Source organism: Anser cygnoides, chromosome 6, assembly GCF_040182565.1.
Source record: "Anser cygnoides isolate HZ-2024a breed goose chromosome 6, Taihu_goose_T2T_genome, whole genome shotgun sequence".
Lineage (NCBI taxonomy): Eukaryota > Metazoa > Chordata > Aves > Anseriformes > Anatidae > Anser > Anser cygnoides.
This window is the reverse complement of record NC_089878.1, coordinates 3,254,645-3,272,497: the sequence shown is the minus strand read 5'-3', so window position 1 is coordinate 3,272,497 and position 17,853 is coordinate 3,254,645. Positions and strand designations below refer to the sequence as shown.

Sequence of the window (17,853 nt, the reverse complement as noted above, 5' to 3'; positions counted from 1 at the left end):
TTAAAAGACGACCAATATTTGGTTTATTTTAAGCAGAGTAAAAAAAATTCTTTATAAATATGCTTATTTCTCTAATATATTGTTTTTGATAATTACAAGGTTTGATATATAACTTACTTTTCTACTTTCCAATGATGTCAAGTGTAGAAAGAAAGCCTACAGAATAGCAACTCCTATCATTAATTCTGGAATACATTAATTCTTCCAATAGAAGACAGAATTCATAATTCTGCCATTCTAATTATTGGTAAGAATTAGGAAGGTCTGCATTTGTTTTTACAGAGCTTAATTCCTTACTCTTCTGATGGTTTATATGTCCTGATAAGCATGTTAGGTCGTACATACCAAAGTAATCTTGCATTTTTTGTAAAAATACATTAGCAATTATGTAATGAAATGTTATGACTTTGCCGTATTAAAATCCTTCCTGTATGAAAATGCACTACTTTATTTGAATAAAGAATGTGTCTAAGATACGTGCATGGAAGAAGATTAGAAGCTCATAATAGCCACCAACGTTTTGTTGTTCATAAGGAATAAGAGAACTTTGGATACAGAGTCTGCCTCTATGGCCAATCAATCCCTTTGGCTAGTACCAAAGCTTCCAGATAGAAGTTATGTTAGAAGAAAGAAAGACCATGCAGGGAAATCAGTCTGGAAAATACTCAGCTGAGAATATCTTGGAAAAAATACGGCCCACACAGAGCACTGTTCTAGCATGGTATAGATTGTTTTTTCAAAGTCCCTTTTCCATTACTGCTTTATTCCAGTTGCTAAAAAAAAAAAAAAGAATCATCTTGACTGTGACAAGTTCGCTTCGCTACAAGAAGGACATGGAGGTGCTCAAGAGAGTCCAGAGAAGGGCAACGAAGCTGGTGAGGGGTCTGGAGAACAAGTCTTACGAGGAGCGGCTGAGGGAGCTGGGGTTGTTCAGCCTGGAGAAGAGGAGGCTCAGGGGAGACCTCATCGCTCTCTATAGGTACCTTAAAGGAGGCTGTAGAGAGGTGGGGGTTGGTCTATTCTCCCACGTGCCTGGTGACAGGACGAGGGGGAATGGGCTAAAGTTGCGCCAGGGGAGGTTTAGGTTGGATGTTAGGAAGAACTTCTTTACCGAAAGGGTTGTTAGGCATTGGAATGGGCTGCCCAGGGAGGTGGTTGAGTCACCATCCCTGGAGGTCTTTAAAAGACGTTTAGATGTAGCCCTTAGTGATATGGTTTAGTGGAGGACTTGTTAGTATTAGGGCAGAGGTTGGACTAGATGATCTTGGAGGTCTCTTCCAACCTAGACGATTCTGTGATTCTGTGAAGTTTATTAATTTTCAGCCAATGGGTTTCAAAAGAACCTCAAAAGGTCAAACCTAAATGGACCAAGGCACTATAGCCTAGGTCATGGCCAAAGAATGGAACAGCTATGAAATTACACCGTGTGAAGAAAACACGTAGGTCTATACAGGTAAGCAAGGGAGAAGAAACTAGGAGGAAGCAGAAATGCACCTATTTAATTACAAATCAGTATTTCAACAAATAGCATAAATGTATTATATTTATGCAAAAATACTCTTTATTGTGCCTCTTTTTTTTCAACAGAAAGATAAGCACAATTTTATGACCAGCTTTAAAATTATTTGCTTGCGCAAATAATCTCAAATAAAAATAGTTTTCTTCACATGCTGCTACTTTCCAGATATATCATAAAGCAACATATCTGCATTTGTTACTGGAAATTTCTACTTACACGGCACAGTGCAATGGAGAGAAGCTATTACCATAGAATTTGCGGAAAAATTTTTGTTCCAATAGTACCTCTGTGCAGTTTTCATGACCTATAAGAAATCAGATGGTTTGCAGTGTTACACAAAGCCAGTAATTCACTCATTGCATACTAGGTTTATAAGGATTATAATTTAACACTTTAGATTTAAGATTGAACACATTGTGTACATAAGCTTTTATGTGATAAAATTAGAAACAAAAATTGTTTTACTTATATATATACATATATATATATATACATATACTATATATATATATATATATCAGCAACATAGTAGATCCAGGCTGATATTAACCCCTCTCAAAAATAAAAGGAAAGGAAAAATAGTCTCCTTTTTAAATGATATTACATACATGGCCTCACATATCTCCAAAAGATGGTCTTAAACGATGGTACTAGGAGGTTTTATCCTTTTATTAAGCAAGAAACATAATCAGTTCAGGCTATCCATCTAATCATGTCACTTCTTGCTTTAATAAATAAGAAGGTGACACCTCAAAGAAGCATTTCTGGCCCCATACTAATCAATGAGAATTTCATCATTCACTTCACGAAATCCAGAATTTCACCCTGGCCTTCTGTGATGGGAGCAAATGAACACAATGACTGAGATATTTCTCTATAAGTTGCAAAGCCGTTGAGAGCTATTGCTGGAATTTCCCTGGATTTTGAACTGAAGTGTAAACACAGAAAATGCAAACTACAGATAGTAAGTAAGAGGGGAAATAATTTGACTCTTCATTTTAAGTTTCTCAAAGGGTTAAACTTTGTTATCATGCTTTCCTAAAACTGAAGCCACATTTGAACTTGGTAAAAATCCACAGGGACAAACTTACCATTGTAACAAGCCCAGTGCAGCGGTGTATAACCTTGATTATCTTTTAAACTGCAGTCTTCTTCTGAAAGTGCTACCTGCAGTAATTCACTCAGCCAAGTGGCATGACCCCGAGCTGCTGCAAAGTGCAGAGGTGTTCTGCCTCTGGCATCTTTACATAAAATAGATACGTCTTTCTCTAACAGCATCTGAACACACTCTTCATGCCCAGTCATAATCTGATAACAAAGAAATGAGTAAAGAGGTTGACATAAACATAGACTCACGCCCAGGAAACATGTGCTATGATTGATGCCTGTGAACATGAAACAGCCTGAATAGGATTCAGATGACAGAGATGAAAGCTCCTTTGATCCCATGGGTATCCTATGATAACCACTACACTGAAATATATTTGCTATTACCTTTCAAAGGCATTGATTAATAGTTTGTGGAAGAAACCCCACTAAAGGCTCAAAACCAAGGAGGAGTTTAAGATTAATGAAACAGATAAGCAAAGGTTGAGGTCCAGAAAACCTGAGTCTTGCTACTCAAAACCATGTACAAATGTGAGAGGAGAGTTGAGGGAAAAAAAGGAACAATATTATCAGAAACATGAAAAGGTGTTTTAACAGCTGGCCAGATATTATCAGTGACCTCCATGTCATACATAGATTAGCTTTAGTATCTTGGTCATGTTCATACACTGCTGTTAACACAGAACAAAAATGTTTTATCATAGCTTTGTTACAGACAGGTGTTGGACTCTAAGCTGAATTGCTCACTACAGTTATTACAGAGTTCTGAATAAACATGATAAACATGATCTCTTGCATCAACTGCACATTGGGTAAGAAGGTGTCTCCTAAAAAAGGTTAGATCTGCCTTGAATTTCACTGCCTCCATATCAATACTTAAGGCTTACTTATTTACAACATCCTCCCCAAGAAAAAGGATAGCAACTGCTGGGCAGTTCTTTTAAATAAATTATTTTCAAAATTCTTAAAGCGCTTATAACAATAATGATTGCTATAGTAGAGTGTCTAGAGCCAAGAGAAAAAATCAATCTAATCAATACTTTATCTAATTAAAGTGAATGTGAAATAAAGTCAAAAGCAGAGCAGATTTGTCCTGATTTTTACCTCATTGACTGTTTTTAGTCATGTTTTCAATCACTAACTATATCCCCTACATATTCAATATCCCTGTATTTATAAATGAATTGTATTCACAGTAAAACAAATAATTAGAATTATTAAAACTAAGTCACCCCTCGATGTAAAGCTGTGCATCCCACGAGATCAGCTGCATCTACAGATGCTTCTTTTTCAAGTAATAAGGAAACAGCATCAATGTGCCCATATGCCACTGCAAGCATTAGGGGGGTTCTAGAAGAAAAACAAACAGAACAGTCACAGGTATAAAATGACATGCTACTTGGCACTGCTAACTTACTGGACTAGAGAAGTCAGGAAGCCCTGCATTTCTCTCCATTCCTACTCAGAAATTTATTCCTTTCACTGTACTCTTCTATATAATACTCAGGTGAAAATATTTTGTATGAAATTATTCTTAAAATGTTATCAGCCAACTAGTATGATTCATTTGCAAGCAGTTTACAGAGCAACATCATTCGGGACAATCTGTTCTCTTAACAACCTACAATTATCGTCACCTCCAGCAACACGTGAGCTTTACAGTACCCAACTGTTGTGAATGAATGCCCGATAGTTATCTAGATGACAACAACTCAAAGCATTTGTTTTGAAAATGCTGCACAATTGTTTAAAGTGGAGTAAGGAACATGAGGAAACTCTATTAAAGCCAACATTTGGACTAACATATCTTCCTTTGTTTTTTTTTTTTTCTTCCTTAAAGCAATCTATTCTTCTATTCTTAGGTAAGACTAATACCATTCAAAGTTATACATATAGTCAGATATATTCCAGGTAACCCCAAATAAGTTTTTTAAAGCATTCATGCTTTCAACTTCTAAAGCATACTTTATATTGCCTCTATAGCTGCCATTTAATGAGACAAAACTTGTAGGAACACTTCAGATTTAGGGCTCACCTCAAATTCAGTCTCACTTTGCCAGCTTAGTATACCAAGTAAATCCTAAAATATCAGCATTTTAGAAAGTAAAAGTCTATAGAAACATCTCAGAAGCTTGTTAGTTTACATTGAATCTGGCTCTAAGCATCTATGAAGAATTGTTTAAAGTATGAAGCAGAGGCTACAGTTAATGAATAATCTTTTCCACATGGCTTAGAATGTATACTTTGTAGTTTCTGCCAAATTCTAAAAGGAGAAGTACAGGAAGTACTGTATTTCAAATAAATGCTTTTTCTGCATGAAATCTGAGATGCTATTTGAATCACAGAACTGAAAGAAAACCATCACAAAGAAAACTTACTGTCCTTTGGCGTCTGTCACATCAGGGTTGTCTGCAACTTCTAGCAACAACCGTAAACAGGGTGTATGACCATTAATGACTATGAAGAAAAAAAGTGTGTTAAGTTAAAATAGGCTTAATTTCAGATACTTTTCCATTAGAATTTTCATGGATAAGAAATTTATTGATAAACAATTAAAATACTTTGCGATATAATAAATTAGTATTCCTAAAATTTTCAATTTACTTCTGGCAATGAAATATGAGCTCTTTTTTCCCTGACTTCAGTAAAACAAGGATTATTTTTCTTTCATTCAAAAATGCCAAATGAGTAAAAGAGAAATTGTGATTTTCACTACTGAAAAGATCTTTGCTAAATGGGTCAGCATTTCAAAATCCCTCAGAGCAAGCAGGCAGACAAGGTTTTCTATGATCAGTGTTGGAACACATTAAGCAGTACAGCAGCAAAGCTCGTTAATATTACATAGTCTGTACAAGCAAATTCTTCAGTGCTGTTATGAAAAAAGAAACATCTGCAAAGAAAGACCAATATTACACATTTTGTATTCCAGGAAGCACCACGTTACTTTGACATTTTGCACTCCAGCGACCTCCAGGCTGACTCAGCTGTGCTGAGCCCCACAGCAGGCAGTCGGGAAGCCGTGAGGAGAGCATCAGCGCAGCCTTACAGCAATGCCTCTATGATGCAGCCAGCAGGTACTGCATCTCCACTTGTTCTCTCAGACTCAAACTTCTCAGGAAATGCTTGTTCCTACTCAAGCCCATCAGTCATGTCCTCCCAGTCCCCTGGGCATTGGCCAAGATCTCTCTAGTCTCCAAGTCAATCCTGACAGCTTCACACCAGCCTTGTTTGCTGGTGAGAGCTGAACTTTGGCAGTTGGGCACACTCAAGGTGATTGAGTCCAGGTTGAAGTATACAAAGTCACCACTACTGCTGACATTCTTTAACCGAAAGACTGTTTTGTCTCAATCTGCTTATTTTTCCCCCTCAAAGCCTTGACTGGGATCTTCCTTAGTTAAGAGAGCCGTGATGAGACATTCTTCAGTTCAGTCAGTGCGGAGGTGACAGCACACCATCATCTTAGCTCCTTACATGGCTATGCAGAGGCCCAAACAGAGACAAAAATTCTCTTGGGGTTATTCCAGTTTTTCTAGTTTAAGGTTAGAAACCATGGGTACTTCTCAAAAACAGGGTTTCCTCTTTAAAATGTAACCCACTGCTGTTGGAAAACAGCTCCAAAGTACTCTATTTTGCAGGGCCAGATGCTGGAAACCAATCTGTGTGTCAGCTGGCTTAAAGGCTTCACTCACGGGAGGAACAGAAATTTCTTACTTAAAATAAATAAATAAAAAAATAAAAAACAATAATCCCTATACTCAGTAGATAGAGATTGTGTTCTTATTACAGCAAGTCATGCATTCACACTGCCCACACCCTGTGGACTGAGGCAGAAACCTTGGGCACCACCTGTGTCACATCATCCTGGCAGAGAAATGGGTGCACATCATCACATTTAAATCACTCATCCAAGAATAATCTCAGTTGCTTTCCCCAGAAAAAATAAAAGATGCTTTTAGTTATTTACCACTAAGTAATGACATATACATAACATGTAAACACTTCTACAGGGCTGATGAGTCAATGACTTGTGGGGAAAAAAAACCAACAAAACAGTTATTTCTGCCAGCAGAAGGAAGAGAAATCCCAACTTGTTCACAATGATGTCTGAAAAGGATTCTGGTAAGTCAGTTTTAGAATAGATACTCGCAGAAAGTATTCAGAGCTGACCCAGTGATTGCTAAACATTACAGACCCTGCAGGGAATGTGAGCTTTGCCAACAGAGCTACAATGCTACCCTAGGGAAACACTTCCAATGGATTCCCCAAGCCAGACAGAGGAAAGATTGGCGGTAATAAAATTATATAGGGAACATATAATTTAGGCTAAGGAAATTCTCCATGTTATGAGGTCAAAGAAAGCCTGTTCCCTGAGGGGAACAGACAAAAAAAAAAATACTTCATTAGGTGAATTATTTCTCTACTAAAGTTACAAATCCCTTTACTGAACAGAGCTCTGCAGAATCCTGTAATCCAATCCACCAGTTCAAGTCTCCTTAACTGCTCTGTTCAGCAATTCTGCTTGTGCAATCAGAAGGAATGAAGACACACACGTTTAAGGGGATGGGCACATATGCCTTCTTGTTTGTTCCACTGCACAGTAAATGCATGCAAGTTTTCATTTTTATGCATGCAAATGCATCCCGTCACTCAAAGGATTAATTCAGCAATAATTCTGTCAGATTTCTCAAAATATGCCAATTTTCCTCTTATGCTTGCATTGCAAATAAAAAATGTTGAATAGTGCATTGGAACCATGCAGGGTTTCCGATAGGTGGCATCATTCTTCGCTAAAACACCCCTAAACGAAATGTTACGAAACAGCATAACAAAAATCATCAGACTTCAAGTAGCTTTTTGTAATAGTTGGAGATGGAAGCTTTACTCCTTCAGGATTGCCATAGAATTCTGCATAGCTGTTGAGTGCAAGGTCGTAAACAGTATTTGATTGGATATTTACCCAAAATGCACTTAGTTTGCATTCAAAAGCCTCCAAATTCATGACAGTGATAAACCTTATTTTCTAAGACTTCAAATACTCAATTTTCCTGTGCAATATTTTCCTTTCTGCTTAGGGTACATGTTCTCCATTTCTTCACTCTATTATTCCTATGGGTAGGGTTTTCCTGCTTCTTGCCTTTTCTCTTTTTTTTTTTAATATAAATTTAGCTTATTTGTTTTACTGAAGATTTAAAGAAAATTCTGCTCGAATCCCTGAAATATATATTTTTTTTATTTTGTGAAACAACAACAACGTCACAGACTAGAGAAGTCTACAATTGATCTTCCTACTGGTTCTACGTGGAAGGCACTCACATTACAGTGATGAGGGCAATTAAAAAAGGAACTAAAATAGAAATAAAAATACAATCAGAATTCGTATGAAGGTAAGAAATGTGCCTACTTAAAATAACACCTTCTATTCAACAAACCTACTCAACTCTATTTAACAAACCTAGTCAACAAATCCATATTTTAAGTGGGAGTTGCTAACAAGAATATGGCTTTGTGAGCGTTTAGCTTTTTCAGTAATGCAGAATATTCACAGTTCAGCTGTGACAAGAAATCTATGCAACTATAACCAAAATTTTAAATAAATGCAAAATCGTTGCTAGCAGTGATGACATGCCAGACAAAGTCACAGCTTGTTCATGAGACCTCAGCTAGGTTTGAAGTGGCTATAGAAAAGCTCTTGACCAACACAGCTGCACTTCTGTGGCAGCACTGTTCTTGACTTAAATTAATTAAACCAACAGTTTTAATAGGGCGGGATCATCTGGAGTTAGTATTTTGTGGTTTTATTGAAAACAACTGAACTCCCCCCACACTGAATTCTGGTCTCAAACTTCTGATTTGTGCACTGTGGCACAACATCTCTATATGATTACTTTATTGTGGGTAGCAATGCATTCGGTTTTATGCAAAGTCTAAGGTGGCAGAAGACATTTTTTAGTATGCTGTGAAGACTTATTGCAGAAATCTCTTCAATACTGCAGGCAAAATTGATATAGGTCAATCTGACTTTATGCTTCCAGGTTGCACAAACGTGATCACAGAAAAAGATGGTATTACAGGATGTGCATGCATTTTATTCTAAGCAAGATGAAAAAAACATACAGAAAGACAATTAACATTGTTAACTAAAAAAAAGTCCAATAAATTATTAATTCTACTTCCCACTAGAGGTCACTACTATGTTGTACTGAGTTCCTCAACAAACAGTCAGAGGAGCAATATTCCCTTTGGTGCTGCCATGTATTTAACCAACAGGTACATATTAAATAATAACCTCTAAATAAATGGCAAATTCTACATTTCCAGTGTCCAGTTAATTATGCAATGTGTAGTACTCAACACATGGTGAATGGAGCAACTCCTAGCAACAGCAAATTCATAAGCTGGTTTAGGAGAATAACATCTAAAAGAGGGTGAATTTCTGCAGAGCTGCCACTGCGAAAGGCTGAAGGTTTTGAAAACAGGACAATTTAATTGCCACCAGAAGCCTAACTGTATTTGCAACCTTTCTTCCTTAGGAGAAGCAGTGAAGCAATCATCATCTCTTCCCCTGTTTTTTTTTGGCTCAAGAACCATTAAGTGAAGGTGTTGTAGAGGAAACATCATACATCGTAAAGAGTAGGTGGTAATAGAGAGAGATGGAAAAGCAGAGGTAAGCAGGTAAGGGCTGAGCAGTAGAGGAATGGAGAAATATGGTATTCTGTGAAGGAGGACTGATCCATGGGGACAGAGGAGAAAAACCATGGAAAAGACAGGTGAAGAGTTAACTGCTGGGCCTTGGCAAACAAGAAGCAGTCCTCAATATACGTCAAAATCTCATTCTTCTTAGAAGAAATATGCATAGGAAATAGTAGGTGGGTAAAGTTAACCACATATGTGTTACAGGATTCATACCACAAGCGTAACATAAGCACACACTCACCTGAAGCATGCAGTGGGGTCCTTTTAGTGACGTTGTCTTTTACAGTGACAGAAGCACCCTGGCTGATGAGAGCTTCCACGCACTCTGCATGCCCTTTAAATGCAGCCAGGTCCAAAGCAGTGCGTCCCTTCTCATCCTTGATATCCAGATCTACCAGAGACTGGAGGAGTACCTCCAAGGCTTGGTGATGACCATTATAGGCCTAGAAATATGAAATGACTCATGTAAAGAACACAACTCTCGCCTCTCAAAGAGTCACATAAAACACGAATAAGATGTGCCCTTGTTGGCCTCCCAAACACAGTAGAAATTACAGTTTTCTTGACTCTTTATGACTCTTCAGCTTGAAAGGACTTTTCCAAATTACATTGTGGATGATACAAGTAGCTATGACACTCAAAAATTCCTGGTTTTCATGGAGCGAAATTATGATTATTGATTTGCTCTGACCTTCTAATACAACCCAAGGTGAGGAATGTCAGGCAATAATTCATCAATTCAGTACAGACTAAATTTAATTTAACCTTGTAGGGACTGCCCTCCTCTACTGACTGTTAGACTCACACAGAACATCCTTTTTATTTACACATGAACATAGAACTAATGTTACTAGAGTTGAAGCAGTTAATGAAAACAGAAGAGCAATACTAACACAAAATTAACAACCAGCCACCAAACTTCAAGGTTAAGTACTGGTGGTATTAGCTTGCTCCTAGTGACCATTCTCAGAAGTTTAAAAGAACAGAACAGAGTAGGAAGCAAACAGTTGTTTCCCTGTTAGACCAAGAAAACTACTCAATAAAAGTAAAAAGGCAAAGGCAGAAAAAGCAGAGGAAGGTGAGGGCACAGAGAACTCATATCCCAGAAAACACTCTGATGCAGTTAGATTTTCTTCTCTAATACAGTTTTACTTAGAAAACAACCAGCAATAACCTGAACTTCCACACAATATGAGTACCTATCTTGAAGGTACCAAGCAGACAGTATACCCCCATCCTCTCCTTGAAAGGATAAAGTTGATTTGTTTGTTTCCTTTTGGTTTGCCTGACACTGTCACTTACTTAGCCATGACCCTAACCAGGCACTACAGCCTCAGAGAATGGCAGATCAGTATTTCATTAGCTGCTAGTTCACCCCTTTGTTTCTAATTCTTAACTATTTCTATTCTATTGTCAAATATCTGGAAGCAGAGGCCATGGCCACTGCTCCATATCAGCTGTTTAACAGGTCTCTGTGTTTTGGTGTAAGTTCATAGCTTTCTGGACTGCCGGGTGGAGACATTCAGAGACACTGACATAGTTGTGGAAGGATAGCCACAGGCACCCCAATAAATGGGAGGGCTTGAAACAAATGTCAAAGATACTTCTGGATACCTGCACTTAAAGCGTGAGAAATTGTAATGTTTTATGTCAGCTTTTTTCTTTTTTAATTTATTGTGTTTTTGGGGCATCTCGGGTGAATGAACTGTTAAAACAGCAACCGATACAACAGGGAGAGACACTGGCAGTTTCCTTGCAAGGATTCTTTCCAAGAAGGACCAGAGAGGAAATGAGTTTGCTGTCTGGCCAGCTGCAGGTCAAGTCCTTTCCCTGCACAGGAATTTGTGTTGATGACAGTACAGGTTGTAACCCCTATTTTATCTTGGGACAATATTCTTCCCAAAGTAGTCAAATTGCAGAGGAAAAGAACTGAGGGTGAGAATTGTTCAGTGGCAAACTCGGTCCTTTTAACCAAACTGTTCCAGCTCTAGTTCCCTCAGATTATGTGTGGATAATTCAAATGCCAGGTTGGAGCTGTTATGACTGACTGGGAAACAGAGATATGATCACTATACAACTAAAATTTGATCCTATTTTCTACACAGCAGCTTCATGGTGAGGTTGGATATTTAGTGAAATGCCACTTTGTGTAAGACATGTGAGGACAGGCTGAGAGAGCTGGGACTGTTCAGCTTTAAAAAGAAAAGGTTCAGAAAGGTCTTAGTGATGTGTATAAAGACTCGAGGGGGGAGAGCAAAAAAGACAGAAACAAATTCTTCTCAGTGGTGCCCAGTGACAGGACAAGAGGCAATGCGCACAAATTTAAACACTGAAAATACCATTTAAATGCAAGAAAAAACATTTTTATTGTGGGGATGGTGAAGCACTGGAACAGATTGCCTGCAGAAGCCATGCACTGTTTGTGCTTGGAGACTTTCAAAATGTGATGGGGCATGGCCCTTGAGAAAACCACCTCTAACTGAACCTGCTCTGATCACAGAGTAGATGATTTTCAGAGGTCCCAGCTGACCTACACTATTCTGTGATTCTGTGCAAGACAACTCTGGGAAGAGGGCTGATGAATCTTGAATCTCAGGCTCTTGGGAAAAGGGAGCTATTGCGATCTCTGAGCCACAGGTGCTGGATCCCCTTTTGTCAGCACAGTGACCACTGCATACTCCCTGGGCACTTTAAACCCTGGGGTTTAAGCATGTGTTATCACACCTGGCTGTGCACCAGACAGTTTTTACACTCTGCATGTCTCCAGGAGATTATGAAGAGTATCCCTTTCCATCGTCAAAGCCATGGGGCTCAAGCTCCAGCTTCAAACTGATAAACTAGTTATAAATAAAAGTTGTGACTTGGCATTTCATTTCTTTACAGTTTCTGTTTCTTCTTCTACAGTCTACCTGAGTATTACAGTCAATAAAAGCAAAGAGCCTCAACTGCCAGAAACTTAATTAACAATTCCAGCCCAGAAACTGGTTTTGTTACATCTAGGCCTACACATCTCTTTACAGCTGTTTCAACATCAAGTCTATGCTTCAAAGACAGAGGTTAAGGAGTTATTCTAGGAGATGATCAAACACGTTACACATCTCATACTTACAGCTAAATGTAAAGGACTTTTCGTAGCTGCAGAATCTGATTCCTCAAACATATTGTTGGTTTTTTCCAGAAGCTGAAAATGGGAAAAAAAAAAGTCTTAAAACATCTTTGCAAAACTTAGGATAAGGTCTTATGAACTATAAATCAGTAGACAAAGATAAACTTTTTTTTTCTCAGATGTCTGCAGTGGATATTGAAGGACAGTGAGAAATAAATACGTCACAGCATTTCCTTTATGTATTCTCAAGTCTGTTTTCCCTATGGGGTCAAGTTATAAAACTAATTTGAAAGCTTGTCATGAACATCCTCATCCTGATTAATGAGTTTCCCTGAAATCAGAGAGACTGCTTGCATGAGAACGAACAGGCAAAAGGAAGAATTTGTGGAGTAGAGCCCTAAGACAATTTGCATTGGAAAAAGGGATGTTGCATGAATACACATTTAATGCACATGCAGGCCATTTCTGATACATGGTGGTCTGGATAATTCTGACACATAATTAGGGCTGGAAACAATTATAACTGAGCTGTTAGTCATTTCACAATCATTTTTATAATTTATCGAAGTAGAACCTGCTTCTACAATGACAGACTTCAAAAACGCAACACATTTGAACACCTTGAACTCCTAAAAGGGTTAACATCTAATAAAATGCAACACATTTTTCTGATTCTCTTCATGTAAAGGGACCCCAAAGCATCTTAAGGCTTACAAATAGAACATTTCTGCCCAATCATAAGGTGGAACTATGGATTTACTCTGACCAACACCACATGCCACAACAGCATACGAACCCTGGCAACTTACCTAGCTGAGGTTGCAAAGAAAACGATACACAATATTGACAAAATATTGGGAATTCAACACCTTTTAGTAGCACTGCTGGTGTGCAAGACATTTTATTGATAAGTACTCAAACAGCTAGTCTCCAAAATCCTTTGTAACTGAAAACTAATGTTTTACAAAAAAAAAAAAAAATTAGTAGCCAGAAACTGTAAAAAGCAAAGAAAAGCATGACAGGTAACTACAAGTGACTTGTAATGTTTCTAAGGTTACAAGTCAGGTTTTCACAGTGTTTTTTTAATAGAGTAAAGAATTAGCTAAAAGACTGAAAAAGGGGACTGGGAGTTCTAGTGCCAATCTGGACGATTCTACAGTATGCCAACATGGAAAACTCTGAAGAGACCAACGAAAGCCTATAGGTGGCACAGAAATTATCAACCCTACGCTGCAAGATGATGGTATATAATGAACTCATATATACCTAAACTTTTGGTGTAACAAGTCAGTCCTTACCAAACCTACATCAAAAATAAATTGATCCAAAGTATCACAAATCTCACATTAAACAAGGACATTAATCGTAATTGGGAGGGGGGAGGAACAAAACGGAAATTTAAGCAGTAATTTTGTTTATTTGTATATTTTGAGCCTAGTGATATGTCAAGAGTAGGAAAGAAAAGTGTGTTAATGCAAATACTGCTCATAAGCAACTGGGTGCAATTTTTAACAGGTAATACTAATTTTAACACAATCTTACAGCTAAGGAAGAAAAAAAAAAAGTCCCACACCACTTTTGCAGTAGATTTGGGGCAAGGTTAGGGAAACACATTTGGTATTTTCACATGGAACCATATCCAGTTTAAAACACTGTTCTTCTCTTATATTTTAGATGAAAATGGGATGAAGCAGTAACTCTGAACACATGGTCATGAATTCTCAGTTATCACAAACATGCTCTAAAGAGGTAATAATTTTAAGTCTGATTTTCTCCAGTAAGTAAACAAACTTAAAAAAAAAAATCCAACCAAACCCAAGCACTAAGCCTGTTTCCCTGTCTGTTCCATATTGGCCTTTATTCTGAGTCTATAAGGTCAGCACAGAAGACTAATTTAATCACTTGTAATTACATTGATCATCATCTGTTGAAATTCCAGGATCAAAAACTTAATAATTCCCTCTCTGGAACAAGGCAGATAACTGCCTTTCGAGTAGATGAAAAACAAAGAAAAGAAAAAGAAAAAAAAAACAGAAAATTGACAAAATTAAGGCCGTAGTAGAACAAATTGCAGGATTGGAGAGCCCCTCACAAAAGGCATATCAATGGCTTTAACTCTAAGCAGCTTAGACTGATGCAGACTAAGCTTAATGAGCTTATTACTCACAAGGCTGCATGTCTCCGTCATAAAGTCAAGCACAAACAGAAGCTTGATAGTAAACTTAGTAGCTCCCACATATATAGCCTGACAGCGCGAGAAAAGATCACAGAATCACAGAATCATCTAGGTTGGAAGAGACCTCCAAGATCACCGAGTCCAACCTCTGACCTAACACTAACAAGCCCTCCACTAAACCATATCACTAAGCTCAACATCTAAATGTCTTTTAAAGACCTCCAGGGATGGTGACTCAACCACTTCCCTGGGCAGCCTATTATAAGGGAGAGCAAACACATGAAGATTATGGACATATAACTAATAATTTTCAATATGTCTTGTCAGGCACAGCTCACAATTAAAACTAAGTCATCTGATGGATACACAGCACATCACGTGCAAGTTACCTGGCAAATCCTCCAGCTTCACCAGTGTTTCCAAGAACACGTTCACAATAGATTTCCTGTACTTGTTATAAGAGCACATAAAGTGATCCTTAGGGCTCATAATGCTTCCAGCTTAGGGCACGCTTGTAAGAAACTACCCGCAGTTGCATCTGTTACTAAAGAAAGGGAATTTAACACTCAAAACCATTTTCCCTGACAGTCCTGGCAATTTAAATCCCCAGACCCTGCAGAAAAACTCCCAGTGAGCCTGCTGCGGTGCAATACCTGCCTGCTGCAAGTTCACCGATGCACTTCTCTCAAGACATACAAGTACGGATGCTTTACTATCAGGTCATGGTTGTGGCTGACTGGAGAAAGTACAGCACATCTCATGTCTCATTTCTTGTGCCATTAATGTTATGTCTTTTAGCTGATCACATTTCTACGTCTTAATTGGCTGCAGATTTTAAGCAGATGTCAGCACTGGCAGAATTGTTCAGATGCTGCAATCCAAAGCGGTGGGCACTGTCCTCTCTGGTTAGGTTCTAACTTTTTAAAAGGTAAGGATACCCTTACTCTCTTTTTGCCCTTTGGAAATTCCCAGTACTACCCCGGTACTTTCCATAACAGCACTATTTAATGCTGCATGTAATTATCTTGGGAAGTCTTCTTCACATTCAGGAACTTGATGCTTTGGGAGTAAGATGCAGACAAAGCAAGATAAAACATGTCAATTATTCAGTTCTATTGTTACAAGCTAAGAGCACTACAAGACTGCTATTATCAACTGTCTTCTCTCCCCCAGCTCCACGTGAAGATTAATAACATTTAGTTCTCACAAATTTATTTTATTTGTACAGTAAGGACATTTACAGACATAAGAGGATTTACTGCTTGATTTTATTCTGTGGTTATAATGAAGGATTATATGGGAGAATATGGTGTAGGGTTTTTTGCTTCCTCTTTTTTTTTTTTTTTTTTTAATCAAACTTGCCAGTTACTGACTCAGGATAGTTTACGTAATTGTCCTTATAGACTATAATATATTCTGAAGTTCATCTCTGAAAAAATAGCTTCATGGAACATCTCTGTAATTTAGAATTGGTATTAGGCAGAAAAGGAGGTAATACTTTCATCATGCATAAAAAGTTTAAGCTACATTTTTAAAAGGAAGATGTCAGAAGCTACTTCAAACCAGATACTAGAAACCAGATAGTGTAATGACAGGTGCTATTTTAAACCCTAAAAAGAAGAAGAATGTGATTCTGCACAAAACAACACACACCTTCACCTCCAGGCACAACCATCTGTGTGCACCACTGGTAGTTATGTCAAAGGTTTGATCTAATTCTAACATCATTGACATTAAAGTGACTTTGCACTGAGGGTTTTACTACTTTAGTATGGCTACTTCCACATTCCAGCACATATACTTCCAGCACTGTTAACTAACTTCTTCAGAGCACCATAGTTAGGTGCTATTAATACTAACCGTAAAATGGCAAAACATCAACTAGTAACAACTTTTAATGTCATTTTCAGCACTGAATAAAAATATATTGTCTAGGATGTCATTTTGAATCTTATCTTTCCTGATCAATTGCAATAGATAATTGTCTGTTCCCAGGGAAAACATAACAGCCGCAGCCTCTTTTGAATAAAGTTTTTTTTCCAGCAAGTACCAAGCTCAAGATCGAAGACTGTCATCAGTTGCTTCCAATTAAATAGAAAACAGTATTAAAATTAACCTCTATACCATTTTATACCGGGGAAGCACATTTTTAAATCTCAGATTTTTTTTGATTGTGTAATTCAAAGGTGAAATGGTACTACTATATCCTCATGGGAGACAAGCAACTCTATAAGCTCTCTCCATATTTGTAAAGCTAAATGATCCAATTATTTTAACTTGATCGTATTAAAACCAATATACTTCCTTAACATAGCCTGATATGTTTTTCCAGAAATCAGACATTAAAAATCCGACTAACCAGTGTTTACATCAATTTCGCTCATGTGCACACATTATGGGTGAAGTTAACATAAGTACATAGAAGTTTTGCAAGAGTTTAAATAGACTGAGTCTGAAAAAATTTATTAGTCATTGCATGCACCTTTTTCAGCACAACGCTTAAATATCCAGTACCCTACCAGAACAATCACCACCACGCAGACAGAACTTACCTGGCTTTTAGGGGAACAAAGTTCAAACCCTTAAGTATATCTAAACCACAAAATTCAAGCAGACCTCCAGACCCTAATCTTTTGTTGCAGCTCTTCCACTTAACACTAAATCACTTTATATTAAGTCATGTGAGTGCCATATCAATGCCATACAGCGCCACACAGCAGATTCTCACCCAGCAAATATTTGTATGAAGCAGGACAGCTCCAAACAAGAGTGAAAGATACTATCCAGTACCAGCCAACACGTCGCTTACCGAGATGTAGAAATTCAAATTCTTTGTTAATCAGAGCAGAGATCTGAGCCTGCATCTTCCACACTTGAATCACATACGTTGTTTTTTCTGAACAGAAATTGATTCTACCCCAGAGGTTCTATAAAGCCTCATACTTCGGTTTAGGACCCTCTTCCCCAGTGAAAGTTTTGCAAAATTACATACATTTCTGTAAAATGTGTAAGGAAAGCTTTTGTTCGGACAAGTTATTCCTTAAAAAAAAAAATAAAAATCCTCTGTAGCTGAAAAATTTGAGCTTTGGTTAAATGTATTAGCAGTCAATTTTGAAAACGTGCTTTTCAAATGTATGTTTTGCTATTTTCTTCTCATTTATGTCTCCATTGTGAAATACACACAAGTGCGTTTTAAAGTCAGACTCACATAAAAATGCATAATTCAAGTTCCTTCTTTAAATCACTTTGAAA

At 37.7% G+C, this 17,853-nt stretch overlaps 1 protein-coding gene across 13 annotated transcripts in view; it reads right to left on the bottom strand.

Moving 5' to 3' along the window:
* ANKRD44 (ankyrin repeat domain 44) overlaps positions 1-17,853 on the bottom strand; it is a 152,284-nt gene that overhangs the window by 11,920 nt on the left and 122,511 nt on the right. For all 13 annotated transcript variants that reach the window (XM_066999926.1, XM_066999929.1, XM_066999931.1 and 10 more), the window contains 6 exons: positions 12,429-12,500; positions 9,561-9,762; positions 5,005-5,083; positions 3,859-3,976; positions 2,611-2,827; positions 1,736-1,823 (listed from right to left, as the gene is read on the bottom strand). In XM_066999926.1, coding sequence (XP_066856027.1) covers positions 1,736-1,823; positions 2,611-2,827; positions 3,859-3,976; positions 5,005-5,083; positions 9,561-9,762; positions 12,429-12,500 — 776 coding nt within the window. The remainder of the gene's footprint in view (positions 1-1,735; positions 1,824-2,610; positions 2,828-3,858; positions 3,977-5,004; positions 5,084-9,560; positions 9,763-12,428; positions 12,501-17,853) is intronic.